Source organism: Nanorana parkeri, unplaced genomic scaffold (genome assembly GCF_000935625.1).
Source record: "Nanorana parkeri isolate BGI_ZX_2015 unplaced genomic scaffold, ASM93562v1 scaffold792, whole genome shotgun sequence".
Taxonomy (NCBI): domain Eukaryota; kingdom Metazoa; phylum Chordata; class Amphibia; order Anura; family Dicroglossidae; genus Nanorana; species Nanorana parkeri.
In genome coordinates, this window is record NW_017307060.1 from 747,797 (window position 1) to 773,443 (window position 25,647).

At 41.5% G+C, this 25,647-nt stretch overlaps 2 protein-coding genes across 2 annotated transcripts in view; both read left to right on the forward strand.

The window, feature by feature from the left end:
- Positions 1–8,183, forward strand: part of LOC108793937 (mucin-5AC-like) — a 46,031-nt gene extending 37,848 nt beyond the window's left edge. The window contains exons 12-13 of the mRNA XM_018564898.1: positions 1,133–1,261; positions 8,035–8,183. Coding sequence (XP_018420400.1) covers positions 1,133–1,261; positions 8,035–8,183 — 278 coding nt within the window. The remainder of the gene's footprint in view (positions 1–1,132; positions 1,262–8,034) is intronic.
- A 14,591-nt stretch (positions 8,184–22,774) lies between these two features.
- The window catches only part of LOC108793938 (intestinal mucin-like protein), an 11,330-nt gene continuing 8,457 nt past the window's right edge, over positions 22,775–25,647 (forward strand). The window contains exons 1-3 of the mRNA XM_018564899.1: positions 22,775–22,888; positions 23,425–23,511; positions 24,449–24,571. Coding sequence (XP_018420401.1) covers positions 22,829–22,888; positions 23,425–23,511; positions 24,449–24,571 — 270 coding nt within the window. The 5' untranslated portion in view covers positions 22,775–22,828. The remainder of the gene's footprint in view (positions 22,889–23,424; positions 23,512–24,448; positions 24,572–25,647) is intronic.

Here is a 25,647-nt window from a genome sequence, read left to right on the forward strand (position 1 = left end):
GATCTCGTACCCCCCTCCTCTTTTTTCTCACTTTTTACTCTTTCTTCCTATTATGTGTTTGCTTCTGACATCTCTGTCAGGACCCCTGATAGAATGGGCTCTTACCTTCTCTAAACATAGATTAGGCGATCGTTATCGATTGCCGTGTTTCATGAGCATATTCTTTGTTATACACTAATGTCAATGCCTGTGCCATTATCCACACATGCACACTTTGTGTGCGTGCACCAATTGCTTTATATTTTGAAAAAATAAAAATCTTTTGAAACTAAAAAAAAGTATTTAGATAATTCCTCTGGCTTGTGACCACTTCCCTTCTGTTTCCTTCCTTGGACCCTCCAAGCAGGTTAAGAGGTAAAGACTCCCATAATGTAAATGTAACCAACAAACTTTATTCAAAACCAAAGACAAAAATAAATCCACTTGCATATTCCTGTGCTCCATAAGCATATGAAATCTGGTGCCAATATACCCAACAATTCTTAAACTCCTTGAATCAAATAAGCATCACCCTCTTTCATGGTCTGCGTGATGATGTCACAAGGACTCTAACCATTCGACACATTTTGTCATTCAACTTCCTCAGGAGTAGAGCTGTGGTGTTTTTCTTTTTGTTTTGTTTTTTGTGATACATGGATTTTGAGCATAGGATCATGTGTTGTTGCCTATTTGTGAATAAACCAAACTTATAAGATAGGATGGATTTTTTCACATGAATGTGGGACATTGAGTCATTATATGTGTTATATCAGTGGCGGATACACTGATATTGTTTGTAATTACCTGGATGTGGATACTGTTTTACAATGTTTGTCAATTTGTTTGGCACAACCTATTCATTTCATTTTAGTACTTTGAATAAATATGGGTATAAAGAAATACAGTGCATCTTTATTAGTATTTTTATGTACTTGGTCTTTAAAGGGATAATACACAGGTAAATGTGCGTTTACTGCAGATAATTACTGCATTGGGTTTTTTTTATGTTGTCTAATAAACACTTTAACTGACTTAGTCCTTATTATTATTGATCGCACTTATTAAGAATTACAATCATACTGAGCATCTTTTTGCTTATTAATAGTTATATGCAGTTTGAAATAATAAACCTTATTTGTATTTGCAATTCCAGCGATGTTCTGTGATTATTACAATGATGTTGGAGAATGTGCATGGCACTACAAACCTTGTGGTGACAAGTGTATGAAGACCTGCAGGAATCCCAAAGGAGAGTGTCTATATGAACTGTCAGGTCTTGAAGGTAAAACAGCAAAATCTATTTATTTGTATGAAGAGTAGGCATTTTTTTAAATTCTTTAGAAAACATATATCTGTAAAGCTGAACCCCATAGATAGCAACACATGGAAAGTCTTATTTCCTACAGCCCCTCATCAAGGGTACCACTACTGCATACAAAATGAAGCAGAATTAAGGGAGTAGCTCATAGAACTAATAAGCTGATGTCAGTCACTTCACATTTGCAGTCATAAGATCTACTTTAGGATTACCTTTGTATCTCTTAAGGTAAGATGGCTTTCCTAAACAGTTAAATGTTTGCAACTTAGTGACAGTGGTTCTGTGATTTTTGTTGGAAATGCAACAGCATATTCTAATGTCCTGATACTGAAAGTCGTTTGAGCTGTAGATGGCGCTGTAGTGCAATGCTTGTCTGTATCTGCATGCTTATCTATGATAGACAGGAAGTTCTATGTTTTCTGCACAATGCTGTATACATACATGTAATGTTCTTCTAAGCAAGTAAAACGTATGGGCCCAGGCACTAAACAGAACACTGCAAGTCAGTCATTTCTCTAGTGGAAGATGACCAACTCATCCACATAAGATTAGAGAATACAGCTGAGGGTATGTGCACTGCACTACAAAAGCTGCATGAGCATTCAAACCTAAACAGTAAACTATATCTGCTAAGCAAGCTATATAAGATGAGGCTGTAATAAGCTATAACAAGCTATATAAGATGGGGCCAGTAAATGCGTGAACGTGTGAATGTCATGCTGGAAAAGATAGAACAGCTACGTGCAATTAGAAAGGAAATTAAAGATAACCACATGGTGGCAATACTGCTATTCAGCCTTCCAGAGTCATATAGTGCTCTTATTAATGCTTTAGAAACCAGACCTGAGCAGGAACTAACACTAGAATACACCAAAGAAAAATGAATCGATGAATATGAAAGAAGAAAAGAAAATATGCACAATTAAAAAAAATGAGAAAGACCTTAAAGTACATGAGAGTGCAAAGCAAAACAAAGAATGCAGAACGTGTTTTCACTGTAAAAAGAATGGCCACCAGAAAAAGGACTATTTAATCTGGATAGCTGAGCAGCGAAAGTGAGAGGCACCTACAAGACAAAGAGCTAAGGCAGCCACAAAGGAAACTGCAGGCACATCATGCAGCGCTCAGTGACTCAGAACAGTATACCACGTGGTTGGTGTATTGACTCAGGCAACAAGCCACATGGCTAGTGATGAGACCTTTTTTACATCAATGTATTTTAGTGCAAATGACAAAGTTTTCCTAGCAAACAGAAAAAGTATTACTGCAGAACGATCAAGAATTCTTGAACTGCATCACATCGTCAGGGCACAAGCAAATTATCCTTGTGAAAAATGTACTCTATATCCCAGACCTAGAAGAAAGCCTTCTATCAGTGAAAATCCTTGCTAATAATGGTCTCACAGTTCAATTCAAAGGTGATGAATGTACAATTTGAAACAATAAGCAAATCCCCACGAAAGAAAATTGGATGAACACCTGTACAGACTCATCACCGCAGACGAGCAAGTCAAGACAGCCACTCATAATCCACACAACAAATGCATCCATCTATGGCACACACAACTAGGGCACTGAAACCCAAAAAGCCATAAAGGATATCATAAAGAGAAGCTTATCAGAAGATACAACTGTACTGCCCTGTTGAATGCTCATGACATGCAAATGCCTTATGGAAGCAAAGGCCACATGTACCCCACGTCCACGGGCCACCCAAAGAAAGACCACCCACCCCATTGGGCTCATACACAGTGACATGTGCGGACCAATGAAAACTCCCACATCAGGCGTTAACAGATATCTACTGACTCTTATTGATGACTTTGCCATTTTACACAACAACTTATTTGATGAAGCACACATATCAGAAAAACTTCAAGAATTTGTAGCCATATCCAGCAACAAATTCCAATGGAAACCAGGAATTTTATGCACTGACAACAGAGGGAAATACATCAGTAAGGAAGTGGAATTATATCTGAAGAAACAGGGTATAGTACACCAGACCACCACGCTATACACTGCTGAACAAAATGGTGTCGTAGAACGGAAAAATCGGTGTAGCAGAATGGAGAAATGGCCAGATGCATGCTGCCAGATGCCAACCTACCTAAGAATTGCTGTGAAGATGCAGTCATGACTGCAACATACCTACAGAACAGACTACCATTAAAAGCAGTTGAAAGCACCCCATTTGAAATGTGGAATAGATTGAAGCCTAGCATTAGTGTGTTTGGATGTAAAACTTACACATATATTCCCAACAAGAAGTGATCCAAATTGAAGAACAAAGCCATTAAGGTATTCTGATGGGCTATATTAACCCCTTCATGACTGAGCTTGTTTTTAGTTTCTGTGCGTAAATGACTGACACACTTTTTACATTTTTGCTGTGTGATTCTTCCACGTCAGTAATATACTTTCTTACAAAGTGCACCCACACATATTATATATTGTTTTTTTAGAGGACAGATAGGGCTATATATTTATATCACATATGTGTGTCTAACGCCTCACTTAGGACAAATAAAATGTAACAAAAGAGGAAAAAAACTTTAAAAAACCCCACTTTTTTTCCAGTTTTGATTTGTAGTATTTTTTTTACAAAACCAGCACAGCTAAAAAAATGCAATAAATACATTCATTTATTTGTCCTTTATTTTTTTACACTTATGTTTTTGTTTTTACACTTTTCACAATTTTTTTTTTTTTTTACCCTTTTCACTTTTTTTAAACTTAAAATTTTTATTTTATTTATTTAATTATATCAAGCAGTCATTGTGACATATGTATTAATGTAACTATTACTGCTTGATAAATGAATAAATTTTTGGTTATTATTCAGAACAGCCAATAATAAGTTAGTGACACTGATCCTGCAGCAGTTCAGGATTCAGCTGTCACTAAAGGTTTTCTGATGGTTGCAACAACCATCAGAAAACTGAAACATTCTTCTTTCAGGAATAGATACATTATGTATCTATTCCTGAAAGTGAAAGAAAAAAAAAAGCCAGTATAGCTTGAGAGAGATATCTCTCGATCTATACGAGCTGTCAGAATGCCGGCAAAAGCCGGCATGTGTGCCCGCTCTGCTTTGACTCTCAGACACCCTATCTTCAGGTATCGGGTGTCTGAAAAAGGTTAACCCTTTCATTAATGGATGCCTCTATAGTTAGGCATCCATTAATGAATGGTAACCGCTGATTCTCAGCGGTTACCAGCCTTCTAGTGCAGCAAATAACTTGTCACGTACAGTGTACGTGACGAGTCATTTGGTCCCTTTGTGGCGGGACGTACAGTGTACGTCTCCCATCACGAAGGGGTTAAACAAAGTAAGGGATATAGAATCCTCCACCCAAAGACTGACAAGAAAAGTTTCAGCGTTTATTTTTATGAGAACCCATCACCAAAAACAATGATCCTGGGAAGATGTGAAGTGAATTTGCCCAGTGAACCAACAAAGGAAGCTGAGCAAAGTGAAGCTGCACAGGAGTCAAAACAAGAGGTGGAACTCACAGTGGATAAGTCAAGTCCCATGTTAAATTCTGCTGAACAACCTGAAATTAGAAGATCCACTCGGGCGACAAAGAGAATACCACCCTGCAAGCTGTCATATACTGCTAAGAATTCTTTATTCTAGGAATCAAGAGGACAAATGGATATACATCCTAATTTATGTTGATGACATTATAACCTGTTTTGAACAAGAAGGGAACTATAGTCAAATAGTTTGCAAACTAAAACAAATCTTTCAACTTAAAGAGCTAGGAAACATCAGTCACTATCTGGGAATCCATATAGAGAAGCTATCTTCTCAACCAAAGTCAGAAAATTGCAGGAATTGTGGAACAATTTCACATGAAAGATGCAAAAGAAGTAAAAAAATCTATGGAACCAGGCTACCAATAGAGCAAAGAAGCAGAAAACGTGCTATACAACAATGAAATGTACCACAGATCAATCGGAAAGCTACTTTTTATGGCCACTGCAACAAGACCAGACATAGCGGCATCAGCGGGCATACTCTCTAGGAAAGTCACAGCACCCTGTCAGCGTGACTGAAATGCAGTAAAGAGGGTGTCAGGTACCTGCCCGCGGAAGATGCCGAGTCCCTCTGCAGGGACGCAGACATAGAGGGCGTCCACCGGCACGGTGCGGTGACGTCATCACGCCGGCGCATGCGCAGTAGCACGTCCTCGGGCTATATAAGACGCCGCAGGACGCCCATTCAGTGCTGGGTGATCTTCAGCCAGCACTGGAGGGTTCTGTGGTGCTTTTGCCTGTTCCCTTGTGCCTTGCCTTGCCTCCTGCTCTTCCCCATTGTGATTCCTGTCTCCAGTGCCTTCCTAAATATTGACCTGGCTTGTCCATTGACCCTTCTCTGGTTAACCCCTGGTACTCTGCTGCCCGCACGTTATTGACCCGGCTTGTCCATTGACCCTTCTCTGGTTAACCCCTGGTACTCTGCTGCCCGCACGTTATTTGACCCGGCTTGTCTCCCACTCTCCCTTTTGCTGTATCCTTCTAGCACGACGGCCATTCTGCTAGGTCATCAAGTAGACCTTGTGGCCTCAAGATCCGCATCCGGCACTCGTGCATCCCCTGCCTGAACCTACTGTTCTCAACCCCAGTGGTCATCAGACGGGGTTGCAAGGGAGGTCCTCCTCGTCACTTCGGGCTCACACCACGATCCTAACAGTATCACCCAGCCAGACTCGTGGGCCCGAAAGGAGGTCTCCATGGAGGAGCTTTGTCAGCAGATTACCTCCCTTACCCAGACCGTTCAGGGTCTCCAGGATGGCTACTTTCAATTGGAGGGCCGGCTGGAGTCCATGTCCCGGGTCGCCCCAGCAGCACCAAATCCACCACCGGTCGAGGTGGCAGTATCCGCTCCATTACCACCTGCTGCAGCCGTGGTGAGCCCAACCCCGGAACCCCGGTTACCGGCACATGAGAGGTTTACTGGCAAACGGAGTAAGTTCCGTGCATTCCGGAATGCATGCCAGCTCTACTTCTTACTTCAACCCCGCACCTTTGTCACAGAACAGACCAGGGTGGGGTTCATTATCTCCCTCCTACTGAACGAACCCCAGGCCTGGGCCCATCGTCTCCTGGAGCTGGCGGACCCCCTACTTGACTCCTCTAAGGGGTTCATGGACGCCATGGCCCTGTTGTACGATGACCCGCATCGGGTCTCTTCTGCTGAGACCATTCTAGTCTCACTCCGCCAGGGCCGCCGGCCTGTGGAAGACTACGTGGCCGAATTTAAGAGGTGGGGCTCAGACACCGAATGGAATCAGGCCGCACTCCGTCACCAGTTTCGTCTAGGTCTGTCAGAACCCTTGAAAAACGAGCTGGTTCGAGTTGGAGTGCCCGAGGCCCTTGACGAATTAATCCTCCTAGCCACACGGGTTGACCGACGCCTCAGGGAATGAAGGATGGAAAGGGCTGGCCAGCCCCGACCCACCTGGATGCTGCCTCGGAGTCCAGCACCTTTTTCAGCTTTTGGACCCAACCACCGACCAGCATCATCCGGGGGATTTCCGGAACCTGCGGAACAACTCTAGAGGAATGGCGATACCTGCTGGAAGGAGCCGCCCACCCGGTTTTGATATATACAGACCATAAGAACCTGGAGTACCTCCAGTCGGCGAGACGTCTGAGGCCCAGGCAGGCTCGATGGGCCCTGTTCTTCTCGCGGTTCCACCTCCACATCACCTTTTGCCCTGGGTCATGCAACGGGAAAGCCGACGCATTATCCTACCTTGTGGCCTCAAGATCCGCATCCAGCACTCGTGCATCCCCTGCCTGAACCTACTGTTCTCAACCCCAGTGGTCATCAGACGGGGTTGCAAGGGAGGTCCTCCTCGTCACTTCGGGCTCACACCACGATCCTAACAGAGGGTAATACAATACTTAAACAGAACAATTTGGATAAAGCTATAACTGCCAGCAATGTCAAATCCAAAACTAGATGGATATGCGTATGCTAATGGTCCAGAGACTGCACAGACCACAAATCCACAAGTGGTTACATCCAATACAGAAAAGGAACCATACGTTGGTTTAGTCAAAAGCAAGCAACCGTCACACTTTCCTCAACTGAAGCTGAATACATAGCAGCAACACACACATGTCAAGAAGCATTATGAACTTGTCAGCTTTTAATGGACATGGGTGTAGACATGTCAGACCCCATTCCAATCTTTGAAGATAACCAGGGATGTATAAAGCTTGCGAAATCAGAAAGGGTCAACCCTAAAACCAAGCACATCAATGTGAAGTATCATCTGCTTAGGGACACATTTAAGAGCAAGCCATTATCGACATTCAATATTGCTCATCAGAAGAAATGACTGCGGATACACTTACCAAGCTATTGTCAAAAGATCATCACAGTTTCCTTCAGAAGAAGAATGTCATATAGCAAAGCATATGCTGTTGAGAAGTTGTTTTGAAAATGCAACAGCATATTCTAATGTACAGATATGTCTTTTGAGCTGTAGATGGCTCTGTAGTGCAATGCTGGTCTCTATGTGCATGCTTATCTATGATTCACAGGAAGTTGTATGTTTTCTGCACAATACTGCATACATACATGTAATGTTCTTCTAAGCAAGTAAAACTTAATATCTCAGTGGTTTATCTAAACACATAACCAACAATTTTGAGACTGTTTTCATGTATAAAATGTAATGTATGGTAATTATTTTTACTGCTTACTAAATACTCCATAGGCTGCTATCCCCACTGTCCTGCATCTAAGCCATATTTAAATGAAGATATTATGAAGTGTGTGTTTCAGTGTGGCTGTGATGATGGACATGGCAACTTTTATAACTATGGAGAAAAGGTTCCAGCTAAAGAAAACTGTCATTCATGGTAAGATCTCTTGTAGACTGAAAAATATAATTACCGTATTTGCCGGCGTATAAGACGGCTGAAAATGCAAACTCCATGAAAGCTGATGACATTGAGAATCGACTGCGTCAGAACAATATACGGGCTGTCGGCATTCCTGAACGCGCTGAAGGCGCAAATGCAACTGATTTTATTGAAAACTGGCTGTCTGAGGTATTTGGGAAGGACTACCTGTCTTCGCTGTTTGCTGTCGAGAGGGCGCACAGGGTCCCGTCTCGTAGGGTAGGCCCCGCTCGATGCTTCCTTGGCGCCTGCACCCCCACTGGCTGACCCTGTTCCCAGATCACTCCTCACTGGAGTCTGAGGTTTCATTTTTTTGTCGGTTAACATTCCATCTGCGCCTGCGGGGGTGGTCTGGGATACCCTGAAAGCCTATGTTAGGGGTCTCCTGCTTAAAAACATTTGCTCTGCTAAATCTAGGTCTAGACGGGATATGCAGGAGGCCTGTCAGAGGGTGACAGATTCCGAGAGGGAGTATACTGATAACCCGTGTGTTGCTACGGGGGGCGCCTGGCAGGGGGCTCAGCGTTCCCTCTCTGCTTTGTTGTCGGTACGGTCCCAGCATAAACTGTTTTTCTCTAAGAGGGTGTTCTGGGCGGAGGGAGATGCGGCTGGCAAGTTGTTAGCTCAGATAGCTAGGGCTCAGCAACCATTTTTTTGGTTTGTTTTACTTGGTTTGTGTCTCGTTTTGAAGTGTATTATCCTTTACATCAATAAGTTTCTGCAACGCTTTGACATTTTACTTTGTACGTGTGTGGATTGTTTTTTGTCTGAAAATGTTCAAAAAAAAATTATCTGATTTAAAAAAAAAAAAGAATACAAAGCCTGCCGTGATTGGCTCAGCGCGGTATACTGTATGTAGCCGAAGCTACATACAGTATACCGAAGAATACCCGGCGTATAAGACGACCCCTGATTTTCGGGTGATTTTTTGGGGTCTCAAACCCCGTCTTATACGCCGGTAAATACGGTATGTGTTTTTGTAATTCAGTATCCAATGTGTCCAAGGTTAGCAGATTATTCACAAACATTTTGACCATTAACTGAATATTTTTGGGTCCACTAATACACACACACAATCATATATATATTTAATCTCCAACATCTATTCAACTGCTGCCTGCAGTCTTTGATAAACTCTCAGCAAAACAAAATAAAGAAGGTGGTTAATGTCAGCAATACCACATTGTAATGCCAAAATCTAATATGCTATATCGGTGTTGCCTAAACTGGTAACCTAACTTTTGTTATGTGGTGAGAGGACCACTTGCAATCCCACTATCTGTAATTACAGAAATTCTTTGTGGGCTACATGCACCTCAAAATTGTGACAGCTATGTTTCCCTTATACCCGCCAGAGCTATCTTTCCCATATGATGCTCTTGCCTTCTGTGCTAATTGCCTTTTTGCCTTGCCCTGACTCTTTCTCTTTACCTTTTATTTGGTGCTTTTTGAATTGATTTACTAAAGGCAAGGGGGCTGTTGACTTTGCAAGGGAATTTTCACTGTGAAATTTTCCTAAGCTTAGTGATATCAGTAAAAACTCCCTTTGCAAGTATTTTTGCTTGCACATGATTGGATGATGGAATTCAGAGTTTCACATCATTCACTAAGCTAAGGAAAATTCTATTGTAAAGTGAAAATTCCCTTGCAAAGTCAATAGCATCTGCCTCCAAAGTTCTCCTTGACATCTAGTTCAAATAGCTAAAAACACTCAAGCTTTAGGCAAAGTATTTGGAGTGTGATGTACCATGTCAAAGTGAAAATGTCAAAATGGACTGCAGCATTGGACTCCTCAGTCTGCTTAACTTCAGTTGGCATAAAACATGTCTTTATTTGGATTACATATAACTTTTTTTGTTTTTTTAGTGAGTGTTCCATGAAAGGTATTTCTTGCCAGTATGATGTCACAGGTATGTGCACTGTTTATATATATATATATATATATCTTTTATTTGATACATTTGTTATGTAGTACACTTTTAATGAAAATACACAGCTTTTTTTATTATAGTCTGACAAATATGAACAAATTAAAAAAACATCTATTTTTAAATTGATTTGTTATTATGAATAATGCAATTGCACGTGGCATTTGCATTATTAAATAGATGGTAGTAAATAGGCTGAAGGTGGCAGTGTTCATTTGCAGGTTGAAGGCTTTCATTTTCATAAATAAATTCTCCAGCCTACATGAAGTGACATAGTGAGCACATGTAAAGAACAAGATCCCTGCTGCCATCTTGCTATCTGTTTGCATTCTGGTTTATCAGTGAACAACATAGACTAGACATGTGCGATTCGTTTCATTCAGAATCGAAATTCAGACGAAATGTTGGAAATTCAGAGATTTGGTTGTATATGAATTCCGAATTAGAGAAATAAGGAATGCAAACGAATTCAAATTTCTGGTTAGGAGGGACCCCACCAAGTTAAAACAAGAAGAGTGCGTGGGGTTCTCCCCAAAATCAGTACCAGACCCTTTAGGTCTGGTAGTGATCTTAAGGGGGAATCCCAGCCCCCAAAAATGGGGGAAAAAACGTGGGGTCCCCCTAACATTCCTACCAGACTCTTGATCCGAGCACTGGCCTGGATGGGCAGGAAAGGTGGAGGCAATCGAGCGCCCTCCCGCGCCTTGCTAGGCCACGTGCCCACAGCATTGGGAGGGTGTCCACATGCCGATGGGGACAAGGGCCTCTTTCCCACAACCCTGCCCCAGTTGTTGTGGGGGTCTGGGGGCAAGGGGGCTTATTTGCATCAGGGTACCCCTTGAATTAGGGGGCACCCAGATGCTGCCCCCCTTGTAAATGAGTAAGAGGTACCCCCCTTTCCTGCCCTGCCAGACATCTGCTCGGATCACGCACTTTTTATTTTGTTTTAACTTGGGGGGTCCCTCCTAACATTCCAGACCTAAAGGGTCTGGTAAGAATTGGGGGGACCTCACACTTTTTTTTTCTGTTCTGCACTCTGTAAAAAGGAAAAAAACATTTCTGTCACTTTGCTGCAACAATATTTTGTCCAACAAACGAAATTTCAGACTACCGCTAATGAATTTAGTCCGAATCCTAATCCCAAACGAATTAAATTTCGGACCCGAATCCCGAAAAACTAATAACACAAAATCCGAATGAAAATGAAACAAAACACATTTTTGCCAGTCCACATGTCTAACATAGACCCAGTTGTCAGATTCAGCTGCATAGTAGTCACATGATTAGGAACTCATTTGTTCATGGGGATCAGTAACAGGCAAGATTGAGATGCAGCCGTCACAGGAATTGTCTGCTGCTGGCACTCAAAGGGGAGAAAGTTTATTATTGTACAGTATCTTCAGCATGGGGCATTATCCTGGAGAATGTTAATAAGCAGATTGTAATCAGGAAGGCCTTAAACTATTTGTAGGTCTTTCCAATGAATAAAAAACATTATTGTACGCATACATTAAAAAAAGACATCTTAACGTGCAACACATCATTGTATCCACTTGTCTGCCATGGGATGTAGAGATGTTACTAAATACTGGGTTATTGTAGCAAACATATAATTTATCTCTATATGAACAATGCTGCCTGTGAATAAAGACAACACCATGCTGTATATGACAAGCCAGGTTGCAAAGTTTGCAGATAAAAAAATAAGTGACCAGTTTAACATTATAGATTTACTTTTCCTTAGATATTAGAAATTTCCAAAAATATCTGCTGTTAGCTGCCAATGCAGATTTTTGTTAACAGAGTCAGATTAAGTTCAAATCAAAATTTTAGGAAAATGCATAAAACTGACAAAAATTCCAATAATATTCTCAAATCAACAATTTGTTTTTGCACTTATCAAACAGATATAGCACTACAAAGTATTCAGTATGAGTACTGCAGTCTTTTATCAAGCAATAGAATAAGTGGAATGTCTACCTTATTATAAAAACATACTAAAAGGGATAACAGGAGTGGGTACTAAATCACTATTTCTTTTTTGCCAGCTTGTCGCTGTAAACATGATGGAAAAATGTACAATTACTCAGAAATCATTCCAAGCATTAATGATACAGACGGAATCTGCAAACAAATTGCATGTGATGTCAATGGAACCACAGTAACCCTTACTAATTTATGTACTACTGCAGTGATTACACAACCACAGCATAATTTCTCATTATCTACAGCTCCAATTAAAAGTGCATCAACAATTACACAAACTTCCTCCTCTACTCCAAAATTCCCCCTATCATCCTCCAAACCAACTACTACAGCTACTTCTCATTCAAAATCAACACCAGAACCTACAACAGGATATGGTTCATCCACCTCAAGTGTAGCACAGTCTACAGTTCATACCTTGTCTGAAACAACAAGCAAAGGCTCTCAGAATTCTTTTTCTACAACTTCAAATCCAACAAGTATTTATTTTGCTGCAACAACAGAACCTTTCTCCTCTACTCCAAAATTCCCCCTATCATCCTCCAAACCAAGCACTCCTTCTAGCACTTTAACAACTGGCTTCGGAACTAATCCATCCAGCCTTTCACCAACATCTACAGTTTCACCCACAACATCTTGTAGTTATTGCAACTGGACAGAGTGGCATAATGAAAATCATCCAACATCAAAGGCAGATTCAGGAGATCGAGAGGATATTGAGATAGTGAAAGCAAAAGGAAACTCAGCATGCAGTGATAAATCTTACGTTCAGGATGTTGCCTGTAAAGCTAGCTCCTACTCAGAAATTCCATTTAAAGACTTAGGCCAAAATGCTACATGCAGTGTTGAATCAGGCTTGATATGCAGGAATAAAGATAATCCCGGGCCAAGAAATATGTGCTTTGACTACGAGATACGATTCTACTGTTGTGAAAAACGTGACTGTTCTTCTACTACAACTACTACAGCTACTTCTCCATCAAAATCAACATCAGAACCTACAACAGGATATGGTTCATCCACCTCAAGTGTAGCACAGTCTACACTTCATACCTCATCGGAAACAACAAACAGAGGCCCTAAGAGTTCTATTTCTACAACTTCAAATCCAACAAGTACTTCTTTTTCTGCAACAACTAAAATTAATTCCATTGTATCCACTGTTACAGAACCTTTCTCCTCTAGTCCAAAATTCCCCATATCCTCCTCAAGTGTAGCACAGTCTTCAAATCCAACAAGTACTTCTTTTTCTGCAACAACTAAAATTAATTCCATTGTATCCACTGTTACAGAACCTTTCTCCTCTACTCCAAAATTCCCCATATCCTTCTCAAGCGTAGCACAGTCTACACTTCATACCTCATCTGAAACAACAAACAGAGACTCCAAGAGTTCTTTTTCTACAACTTCAAATACAACAAGTACTTATTTTTCTGCAACACCTAAAATTACTTCCACTGCATCCACTGTTACAGAACCTTTCTCCTCTACTACAAAATTCCCTATATCCTCCTCAAGTGTAGCACAGTCTATACTTCATACCTTGACAAATGGACAGAGTGGCATAATGAAAATCATCCAACATCAAAGGCAGATTCAGGAGATCGAGAGAGTTTTGACATAGTGAAAGCGAAAGGAATCTCAGCATGCAGTGATAAATCTTACGTTCAGGATGTTGCGTGTGAAGCTAGCGCCTACTCAAAAATTCCATTTAAAGACTTAGGCCAAAATGCTACATGCAGTGTTGAATCAGGCTTGATATGCAGGAATAAAGATAATCCCGGGCCAAGAAATATGTGCTTTGACTACAAAATACGATTCTACTGTTGTGAAAAACATGAATGTTCTTCTGCTACAACTACTACAGCAACTTCTCCATCAAAATCAATGTCACTCACAAGCATGTCATTATCTTCAAGCATAAGGCCTACCAAGGAGCCTCTTACTACTTTGACAACCATCTTCACATCTGGGAGAAGTATGTCCACAAGTATGTATTCCTTTTTATTTAATACTTAGGTTGCCATAGTTTTTCCTTATTTGTCTTTCATTTGGATAAAATATATGTCATGGGTAGGCAGTCTTGGCACTTCTGCTGTGTTGAAACTACAACCCCTATCTTTCTTCTTCCTCTGGAATTCATGCCTGTGGCTGTCAATAGCTTCATGGGATTCATAGTTTCTCCACAGTTTGAGTGCCAAGTCTTCCTACCCCTGATATGTGGTAGACAAGTTTTGTTTAGTTCCCTATTGACATTCTGACAAATGTTTGTTTAACTGCATTTGAATTTCCAAATTGAAATGTATCTGAATTTTGGATACATTTCGATTGCTGAATTTGAATGTATCCAAATTTACGAATGGCAAAGATAATGCGTTTGAATGTATCCACATTTTTAAAACAAAAATTTAATTGTATCCAAAATCTATCTGAATGTCATTCAGAATGAACTAATGTGTTGTTAAATGTGAGAATAATAATTTTTAAAAAATAGCGTGGGGTCCCCTGAATTTCCAACCAGACTCTTTAGATCTAGCAGGAATTTTAGGGGGAACCCCATGTCAAAGTGAAAGTATTGGGTCCCCCTCAAAATCTTTTACTTGACCCTTGATCTGAGCAGCAGTCTGGCATAGCAGGAAAGGGGAGACAATTGTGCACCCCTCTGCATCATACTGGGCCACTTGCCCTCAACTTGGGGCAGAGTTCCCATGTTGATTGATGACAAGGGCCTCTTCCCCACATCCCTGGTCAAGGGGGTATTGGGAGTCTGTGGGTAGGTGGGCTTATTTTAATCTGGGTGCCCCTGTTCATAAAGGAAGCACCCAAATGCTGCCCCCCTCGTGAATGAGTAAGTTGTAGATGTTACCCCTACTCATGCACCAAATAAACAATAAAAAAGTAAATAAAAATACCATATGGGTTTGACAAGTATTTTTTTCTTTCATCAAGTTAGAGAGCGGTAACAGCTACCCCTTACTCATTTACAAGGGTGTAAGGTTGCACTCAGATTCAGATTAGCCCCCCTGCCTGCAGACCCCCACAACCACCAGGCCAATGTTGTAGGGAAGAGGCCCTTGTCCACATCAACATGGGGACCCTGCCCAATACAGTATCCTTATTAAAGTTTTTCACACTCTTCGCTCTCCCTCTACAGCAAGCTGCCTCTAAGATGTAAAGATACTAATAAAAGTGATATACAGTGGATCCAATAAGTAAAGATTTAAAAATCTTTTACTTACACTACTGCCAACAAGGTTAGCGTAATTTATCAAAAAGATATGTATAAAAACAACCACTCAAATAGTACAGTGAACTATAGTGATTTCACTATTTTGGTAAGTAACTTAAAAAGACTTACTAGAACAATACCGCCTCTCAAAGACGAAGAGGTGGTCAAAGAAGTTACTAGACAAGCCACATGGCTTCCTTTATTATAAATAAATATATTGTAAATACAAAAACGATCACCAAAAAGCACCCCCTCTAAAAATTTACAACATTGTCAACCACCTCACACATTAAAAACTTTCTTTGAGCAGCCCCCATCCACGTCAATTATTCTCAATAAGAATTGATGGCCATCGCTACAAATACCAAAAAAGGGAAAATAAAACTTTTCATGCATGTCGAGCAGTTATCTGCTATAACTGGGAGCCTCCCTGTCCCTCACTTGCTCATCACTGGTGAGGCATCGAGATCGATATCCTGATTGTTTTTTTTGGTTTTTTTTATTGGACAGCTTGGACCAATGGCGCTTTGCCATTGGTCCAAGCCATTCACAGAGCTCAGAACCGTTCATGACAGACTTGAAGCTGACAACTTTTTTTCTTCATATTACTCTGCCTCACCTACCTCCCCTGACTGCACGTCTCTGGTACACCCCTGAAGTAGATGCGTCAAACCTTCAAACTGTGTTTGTTCTATTTTATTGATTACTGGAGTGAAGAAAACATTTTTGGCTATTTAACTCAATGTCCTGTGACTTTATTCAAAGGTGCTCTTCACTCACTATACATGAAGTACAGTTTTGCTACTGTGTAGTCATGGATGTTGTTTGTGCTATTGCAAGAGTGCTCTGCAGTCCCCCAGATGTCATTCTTTTTAACAGACCCTTTAGCAATAAATTGAGATGTGTTATTTGCTTGATTTAGTAAGCTTGATTCCTCAGATTTAGCATTTATGCAATGACCAACATTAAGGAATTGGTGAACTCTGATCTAACAGTAGTTCTTACTAGAAGTAAAGAGAATGAGGAATAAAGAAAGCTTATCATGGTTAAAAAGGGCATTGGAAATGCTCATAATAATGGAACGCAGGCTATGCATTCCACCCAGGGGAGAGTGGAACGCCGGCTATGCGTTCCAATGCGGCTCCACCGCCAGCTGGGCAGTCTGCATTCCTTCTGGTGAAAAAGTTATTAGGGGGGCTATTTAAGTCACCCAGCCCTTCAGAGATGGCTGTCTGTTTTGAGCCTGGTGGTACACAGTCAGCCGAGCCGCGGCTCTCTTGGGATAGTTGCTGTTGGTTGTGCTAGCATTTTTCATGCATGCACCGCATGCCTCTGGACATATCCCCACCCGTCAAAGATCGCTAGTCGCAAAGAAGGTAGGCGCCTGCTCCTCATCGTGGTTTGCTGTCTAAAGGTCAGCCTTTTTTTTGTATCATATACCTACCCTGTGTTCGGTGCGTCCGGGTCCGGCTCTTGCCATGTTCGGGAGCGCAGTGAGTCCTCTGCGTCTTGTTGTTCCGACATGAGATTTCGCAACCGGTTTCCGTCTGTAAATCAGCGGATTCCTTCAGGGGCTTATTGGGCATGTACCAATGTGGCCTTGAAAACGGCGTGTGAATCATGTTTTCAGAGGCCACTACCGACAAGGAGGCAGGTGTATGCAGGTTATTTATTTACTGCGGAATGTCTTTCAGGGTACCCTCAAGAAATGTTTCTTCTGCATAGGTACCCCCACAGCCTCAGGCCCCGGTGCCCCGGCACCGCCTGCACCGGCGGTAGTTCCGCCACTGCAGAGAAAGAGAGAAGTAATCTGTTTCCACAAAACAGGTATACACGCTTTAGTTGCATTTAGAAGATGGATTAAGAGGGAGTGTCGGTATCTCTTAAGAGAGAGGTGTTAAGTGTAACAGGTAAGTTCATCACCTAAATCAACCCCGTCAGTTTATGACAGACTGACTTCACAGAGTCACAAAAACTTGCCAAAGGAGATCAATCCCAGAAGATGTAGAGTAAGGTGCCCCTGTAAGCCCCACATCTCCAACACAAAGATGAGCTTGTTGGATAGAGTTTATGTAAATTGGTCAGTGTTTATCCAAGGTTTTGTGGAATAAGAAGAACACCAACTAAGGGCTGTTGCTAGGTGAGTAGACGGATTCGGGAATACAATTTCCCCTTTCAATTTGGGAAGACAAAGTCTGGCACTAGACAACCTAGTTCTGCCCTGAGCTGAAATGAAGGCCAAAAAGATGGAACACACTGTCATAAGGAACCTGGAAGGAAAAGCAATCGGTAATGTTTGGAACAGGTAGGTAAGCCTAGGACGGATATTCATTTTTATAATACTATTTCTGCCGAACCATGTGAAAGTACCCCTGTGCCATCACTCCAGATCAGATTGAATAGAACAAAGAGTTAGTCACTTCCAGGGGTTAACTACTTAGGCATCACCTGTGAGACGAACGTGATCCTTTCTATTGAAGGGGCGTGATGCTGTTTTGTAGTTTTCACCTCTATAAGACCCTCTGATACATCAGACCTGAGATATAGATCACCCACGAACCAGATCCAAAAGACATGCTTTTATTTGGGCAGGAGGGATAGGTAGAGTAGTCAGACAGCACTAAGGCTCCACGAGCCGTCTGCGTTCCACTCTGGAACACTGCGGCCGCGGACGTAACAGGGCGCCTCCTCCCCCTGGGGGCGTACTGTTATGCATTCCAGGGTGGAACGCGGAAGTGACGTCACGCCGCGAGGTTCCTCTTCCGCATTCCACCAGTATTTAAGAGGCCTCTGAACCCATGGACGGCATTCCACTATTGGGTTCATGGCCCAGCACCCCAGGAGACACTCCACACAGGCCATTACCCGGACCTCATTCCACCAACTTCAGACAGCATTCCTAGGAGTGCTAAGGATCATCAGAGCCACGGGGTTCAATCCCCACAACCGCAAGTAATATGTTATAGCTTTGCTGTTTTACTCTGTTGGAGTCCCTACACTGCCACATAGTGGAGCCTTTCCATATCATCTCCATATTATGCCTATGCTCAGTAACTAACAGTGTATAGTAGGATTGCCGCTGCTGAATTTGTTCTCTAACCTTAAAGACTGCCTTATGAGTTCACGCTCCCTCATTGCCATCCCTTATACATTCTAATATTAGGAATATGGATTAATATTCCTCAAATAACTCCACTTTATCCTTTTGTTTACTCTGTGGTATATGATGTCTAAATCCCAAACTCTCCGTTTGTGATTGAGAGAGTCGCCTGGGATTATAGCCTGACAACCGCAGTGCAACACCTAACAGGTTATAACCGCAGCTGAGATCCACCGCACCTCTCTGTAGTCGGGCACATGACAGGATTTGGCAGGGAATTTAACTTGTCCGACTACCTAACAATTCTTCATTAAGCCCTCCTTACTAGTTACCTTTGAACATTCTCTGCCCAGTTTATGATGACAAATGTTTATTAACTGTTGTTCTCTGAGTAGCATTAGCCTGCCCTCATTCATGGTCACTTCTGTGATTCACTTATAAACATGTATATTTTTCTTCCTAGAACCAGATGAAGTTTGTGTTTATGGGGGCTCAGTGTATAAGGTAAGTTATTTAACTAAAAGTGTTTTTGAGTAAAAAAAACTGATGTCATATGATATCAAATAGGAGTGTAACATGATAGAATGGTTGCACTGAAATGTTAAAGCAGAACTCTAGGCTTCTCTCCCTCTCGAGTCCTCTCTACCCTCCTTGAAAGTTCTATCATGTGAAAAAATCTGTCCAAACCTTAATTTCAGCTCATGAGTAGGGTGGTACCACAGATTCTTTCTTTTTTTGCCCGGCAGAGATGGTTTGTGATATTTACTGGAGGACGTAAGGAATGTAATGATGTGTGAGTTTTGTTTAGTGCCGCAGTACTGTGCGCTCAGACTGATTTGATGATGCATTCCTAGGGGGTGTGTCTATGGTAACCTGGGCTCACAGAAAGTGGAAACATGTTGCTGGCTGTCATACAACCCAGGAGTGGGTGGGGCTAGTGGTGAAGGAACACTTGAAGGGTAACATTAGAGCGTGAAGAGGATGAGAAGTGCTAAAAAAGTGATTTATTTAAAACAGATGGGGGGATAGGATTAAACAAATGTTCTGCTTCAATGTGTATCTAAATCTATAATTTTTTGCAGATTTAGATAGAAAGGTTCAAATTCTGTATGGTTCTTTTTTTGGTCTACTGCATTCACTTGGGGAGTAAATTTGAAGGGAATCCAATTTAAGCTGTCACAGGAACAAGTGTTCCTTTTGAAAGATTTTCCTTTGACTCCAGCTCTGGTGACAACTGCGCAGTGCACGGATCTCCCCAGTGAGAACACAGACAGCATTAAAAACCTAACGGGTTTTTTAATACTTCCTTGCTCTAACTATTACTATAAAAACATTCGTTTTTGGCTTGAGTCACACTTTAAGTAAACATACCTGGACAGAAGACTAGGAGAAAACTTAGGTGACTTGTCTTATATAGTGCAATGCCAGGGGTTATCTTTCTAATATTGCATTTACCACCCAATGACAACCTGTGTAATAGAGGTGCATCATATTCAGGCCTTACTAGCTGCATACTTGTTCTATTTGATCAACACCCTAGATAATTTTACCAATATCAGTATATTATTTTGAATATTCAAAAGCACATCATCAGAGGCAGCGTCCATAATTCTATCCTCAAAGATTCCATTTAAAAACTAATATTAAAGTGACATTAAACCCTCAGATTTTTTAACATAAAAAAATACTGTAATGTGTGCCTTACTGTAATCCATGGTTGTTTCCCTTCTCTTTGATGCTCTTCCTTTTAAATATGTATCTGTTCTCATGCTTGGAGAGAACTAACCTTTTCAGCAGACTGCCTTATCTCACACGGTGTCTGTGTATAGGCTGTAACCTGAGCCAGCACTACAGGAAGAGGCCCTGAGCTGAAAAGGGAAGTTCTCTCCAAGCATGAGAACAGATACATATTTAAAAAGAAGAGCATCAAAGAGAAGGGAAACAACCATGGATTACAGTAAGGCACACATTACAGTATTGTTTTATGTTAAAAAATCTGAGGGTTTAATGACATTTTAAGACTAGAAGGGACCAGAGTACCTATTTACAAATTTGATTAATTTTAAAATGATTGGGTCCAGCCTAAATCTTGATTTCCTCAATGCTTTTCTAACATTCTTCAACACGGGCACACACATTTGTGTCCTAAATATATTACCTATTCATATACAGTATAATGACTCAGATTTGTTGTATTAGCAATGTATTCCTTGCTGAGACCTCTATGCCTGGCTTGTATACGCAGATATTACCACTGCAGACCAGCCTTATCAGATAGCTGAACTCAACAAATACCTTTTCTTCATCCAAGACTTTATTCTATGCAGCAGGTTACAGGACAACAGGGTACAGCAGATGAATGAATAGACAGTATTTGAAGGTCAGAGATGATAATGTTTCCAAGCACGCAAGCAGATTAATATGCGGCCATGTTACTGTCAGGCATTGTCACCCAAAACGACCACAAGATGTCAGTATAATAACCAACTATACTAAAGCCAAGGATAATGGCTTAAGGAAAATTATAATTTCACATTAATATGAATATTAACTGTGATTATGCACTGCATCATATTTTTGTAACTGTGTAACAGCACATACAGTATGTTATTAAAGTGACACTAAGCTCAGGAATTTCATTTTAAAAAAGCATATTAGTACCTCAACTATTGATAAAAATGTATTTTATTTGTGTATTCTCAAATCAACTCTGAATTCATGCTGATGCTGCCCTTCCTTTTGGAAGCTGGCTATTTTTGTTCCCCATGGTCTGTCTCTCACGTGCCCCACTCAATATGGCCGCCGCTTGAGTGGGGCAACTCAGAATAATAACGTGCTGGATTAGTGGGATCCTAGTTCAGTTTATTACTTCATTGCTGTGCTGTATGTGTATAGGCCAATGCCTTAGCTGGCGCTCGTGCAGAAAGTTTCTTGGACAAAGTCACCGGCCCAAGTGGCTCTGTCGGTGTCAGGGTACCATGCACAGGCGTCCTCACACCACATGTAGGTACCCACGCAGGATGACCAAATTAATATGCCCACACAGGATAGGGTTCTATGCACACAGTTTATTTGTTACACATCTACAAAACTACAAACCCCCTCAACCCCCACAGGTTTAGCAGTGAAGTAACAAACCCACCGTTGGGACAAACACACACCTACAGCCAGGGGGAATAGCAACAAGGAGGGGGTAACAGGCCTGCAGATATACGGCAGGCCTCAGGATACAAGAAGAGTGGTCAGGTATAAGCCGGGTCGGTGACAGGAGGGCAGCGCGGTACAGGAACAGGATTCAATGAGAGTGGTCGGGTAACAAGCCGGGTCGGTGACAGGAGGGCAGATAGGAAGCAGGGTTCAGGTAGCAGGGTTCAGGTTCCAAAGCACAGGCCAGGGGAGTCAGTCAGGTGCAGGCGATGCAATACTGAGCCAGCTTCCTGACTGCAGGGAGGGCCTAAATACCCTCCCAGGAAGCACCAGGAGATGGGATGACCAGTCACATCTGGGGCACACCCGCAGGTGAGTACTGGAGCTGCTGGCTTCCGACAGTTCCTGGCTGCTGGGCGCAGGCGAGCACAGGAACTGCAGGATCTGGCTCTAGCGCCACCTGGGGGTGCTCTGGATCCTGACAGTAGGCTAACGAAGGGGGGAGGAGCCGGTGACGTCACGGACATCGTCGTCACTAGGAGGAGTCCGGTGACGTCGATGTCCGTGACGTCACCGTATCGCCGACAAGACTCCCGGAAGCCGGCGGGGAGGTGAGTGTTTTCATTAGCGATCAAAATAATTTTAATCTTTAATTTCCACAGCCTTAGTACCAACTATTACTAGCATGATGGCAAGTAACATATGCATTATAATTCATTGAATTGTAAAATAAAATAATAATCTTTGAGAAAGTGCTAATTTCATGCAGAAATTCCACATCAAAATTATATTTATGTATGTGATTTTTTGAAGAATATTATTATGAGATAAAATAGCAAATTGAGTTAAAATAACTCATCCACCTTGGTGCATTAAGCCTAATATGACATATCACCATACCACATTGCACTGCAACAGCACATGCTACTGTAGCACACCATTACAACAAATAATGTAAATTGCACTATAATAGCAAATTCCATCAACTGCACTTGAATAATTCAGTGAAATGTAGGTGGCAAACAGGAGTAACAGCTTTGTTGGCACATGTAGCTCCTCAAATTTTGAATGGCTTTGGTTTTGTAAGTTTCTAATACTACTTTTTCTAATCTGAACAAAACAATTCAAATAAGTAATATTTGTTGTTGTGAATCTAGGTGGGATCCTCTATTCCACAGCCATCTGGAAGCTGTCAGAATTGTAAATGCACTACAACTATGAAGAATTCTGCAGAAATAACTTGTGAACCAATAGTGTGCAATACAGACTGTCAGATGGTAAGAGCACCTTCCATCTTTTTTTCTATTGCAAAACCTGGCATTAGCTGAGTCTGACAGAAACAAAAAAATAGGAGTTACTATTTTGTTTATTTTCTGGGAATACCATGATACATTTCTTAAAATTATTTGTGAACAAAGCAGTCTTTTATTGTTATGTATATAAATGTTTTTCTAATTATGTCATATGTCATATGTGCTATATACGTCTCCCTGGAGCTCTCTCAAAACTCAGAAAGTCATCCCCACATTGCACTTTGGATAAGCTGAAAGGAATGTCCTCCAACATTTGGAGAAGCCACACTTTGCATGCTGTAGGTGTCTGAGTTTTACAAGCCCCCCAGGGATACCTATCTTGAATAAATTGAATCATTGGGCACCTGGTGGTACTTATATGCATGATGACACAGGCATAGTTTAAGCTTTTCCTGGCGTTCCACTGAAACTGAATTTAAATACACATTACTTAAGTCTAATTTGAATACCAATAAAGATAGGAACTACTGCTAATAGTTAATTTTATCTTGTTTTTCCAGGGGTATAGTTTCAAAGAAATAGATGGACAGTGTTGTGGGAAGTGTGTTCAGGAATTCTGTGTTCTAAATAACACTGTACCAATTAAGGTTTGTTTTAAATACATTTTATTATGATTGGTTTAATATGAGAGCAAAATGTGTGTGATGAATTAGCTACATAGGCTACCACAATGAACACTGCAAGTTTTCATTCCCACGTCATTTTTTTTTCTGTTCTGTGAAGGTCTTCAGACTGGTAGATGTGGTGTGGTTCACAAACTAAGTTATTGTATTGAATGTATCTTATGTCAAAAATGTTAGAGTTCATAGAGGATTGATTTTAAGGACTGATATGCTACTGGTTATATCTAGGTATTTTGGGGTGAAGGTATATTTTCTACTATGTATCTGTCACAGATGGCAGAAACATAGTAGAAAACCAGAGCAGAGGGAGATGGAATGTGAGCCCAGTACAAACACAGAGGTACAGGCAGGGCCGGATTTCCCACAAGGCCAAACGAGGCCTGGCCTCGGGACAGCAGGGGGTAGAGTGGCAGCAGGGGCGAGGAATTCCCCTCTCCCGACAGCGGGACATGCAGTTCCGGGCTTCGGGCGGGTATTTGTTTTCTACATTTAGCCCTGCTTTGGGCAAGCAGGACTAAATGTACAGCGGAGAAGCAGCCACTTGTTTTGTACAAAGATCTCGGCGATGTTGCCGAGATCACTTGTATGCAGCCTGCATACAGGGGGGAGCATTGAGGAACCTGGCATTGGGGCAGCAGAGAGAGTATATCCGGCCCTGAGTACAGGGTTCACTCACCCCGACTTCATAATTATAACTTTTTACTAACTGAGGGCAATATCATACTAGATAACTTATGTTTACCATTTCCTTGCTCATTCTGCTGCTGGTGTGGTCTTACCAGCGTGACATGGCACTTAGGCTGCATTTCTAACTTTAGTTAAACTATTCTGGACGTTTGGATGTTTTTATGCATTTTGTTCCTTAAACTATTCATTCTTAATCACATATTTTCACTTCTAGCCTGGAAATCTCTGGTACCCTCCTGGAGACAACTGCACAAGTTATGGTTGTGAACCAGACACATTTATAGTTGTAAAAAGTGTCATGTCATGCCCACAGCAAAAGCCTATAAACTGTGACAAGGTACAGTATGCTAGTCTCTAATGTTCACTTTCACTCTATTTCATAATTAGGTTATCTCCTACTCTATCTGCCTTTAGGCGGTCCCTGAAGACTCCTCTACAGGGGAGCTAATCTATCACTATCACTTTCTCAAATAATTCCTCCCCACACACACATTTTTATAATATGCAGCAACAGCTGACATTGAAAAAAATGAAAGCTCAGTTGAAGTCACAGAAATAAATATTCAGTCAGATAGAAATTGTACAAAAAGCAGTTAAAGAACTCCGTGTAGAAAGAAAATTAAACCTTGCAGTGGGGCTACTACCCGCACTGCAAGGGTTTGTCTAGGGAGCTAAAATAACAAAGATATACTCACCCAAACCTCGCTCTCACATGGCTGCTATACTGATTCCTGTAAACTACACACCAGCAGTGAAATGTCCCTACATTGTTTTGGATGTTAGCAGCCAGCCAGGATTATGGTTCAGGTGAGTATATGTTTGTTATTTTAGCTCCCTTGCCATGCAAGTCTGAGTGGAAGTGTGGCATCATCATTACAGCGTAGAGCACTGAAAAAGGAGAAAATGTGTTTTTCCACTAAGAGAAAATATGCATTGTAAAGCAGTTGCCACTGAAAATCAGTTTAATATTGACGTTCACCACATTATTAATCAATGCAAATTAAACAGCCATATAACACATGTACCTTGATAAATACATAGCACTAGGTTTGACTTCTGTCTGGACTCCAATAGTCCAGGAATCAGCATTGGAAAACTGGCAGCTTTTATGCAGCTCATGGTGTCGCACAACCCTCCTTATGCTATGCCCTGTGATTGTGAAGCCTGACTGGAAACTGATGGAATGTGCCTCCTCTGCGCCCTGATGCTGTCAAAAAAAAATATTAGGAAAAGGGCTGAGTGAAACCATGAGTTGCATGGTGCCTCTGGTAATAACTGGCAATTTTCCAATGTTGATTGCTTTCTCCTCTTCCCCGTCCTCTGGAAGGTATAACCATTAGATATGCTTTAGTCATAATCACTTACTATTTATATACTTCAGACTAAAAAAAGCATTACTGATTGTGGCACTGT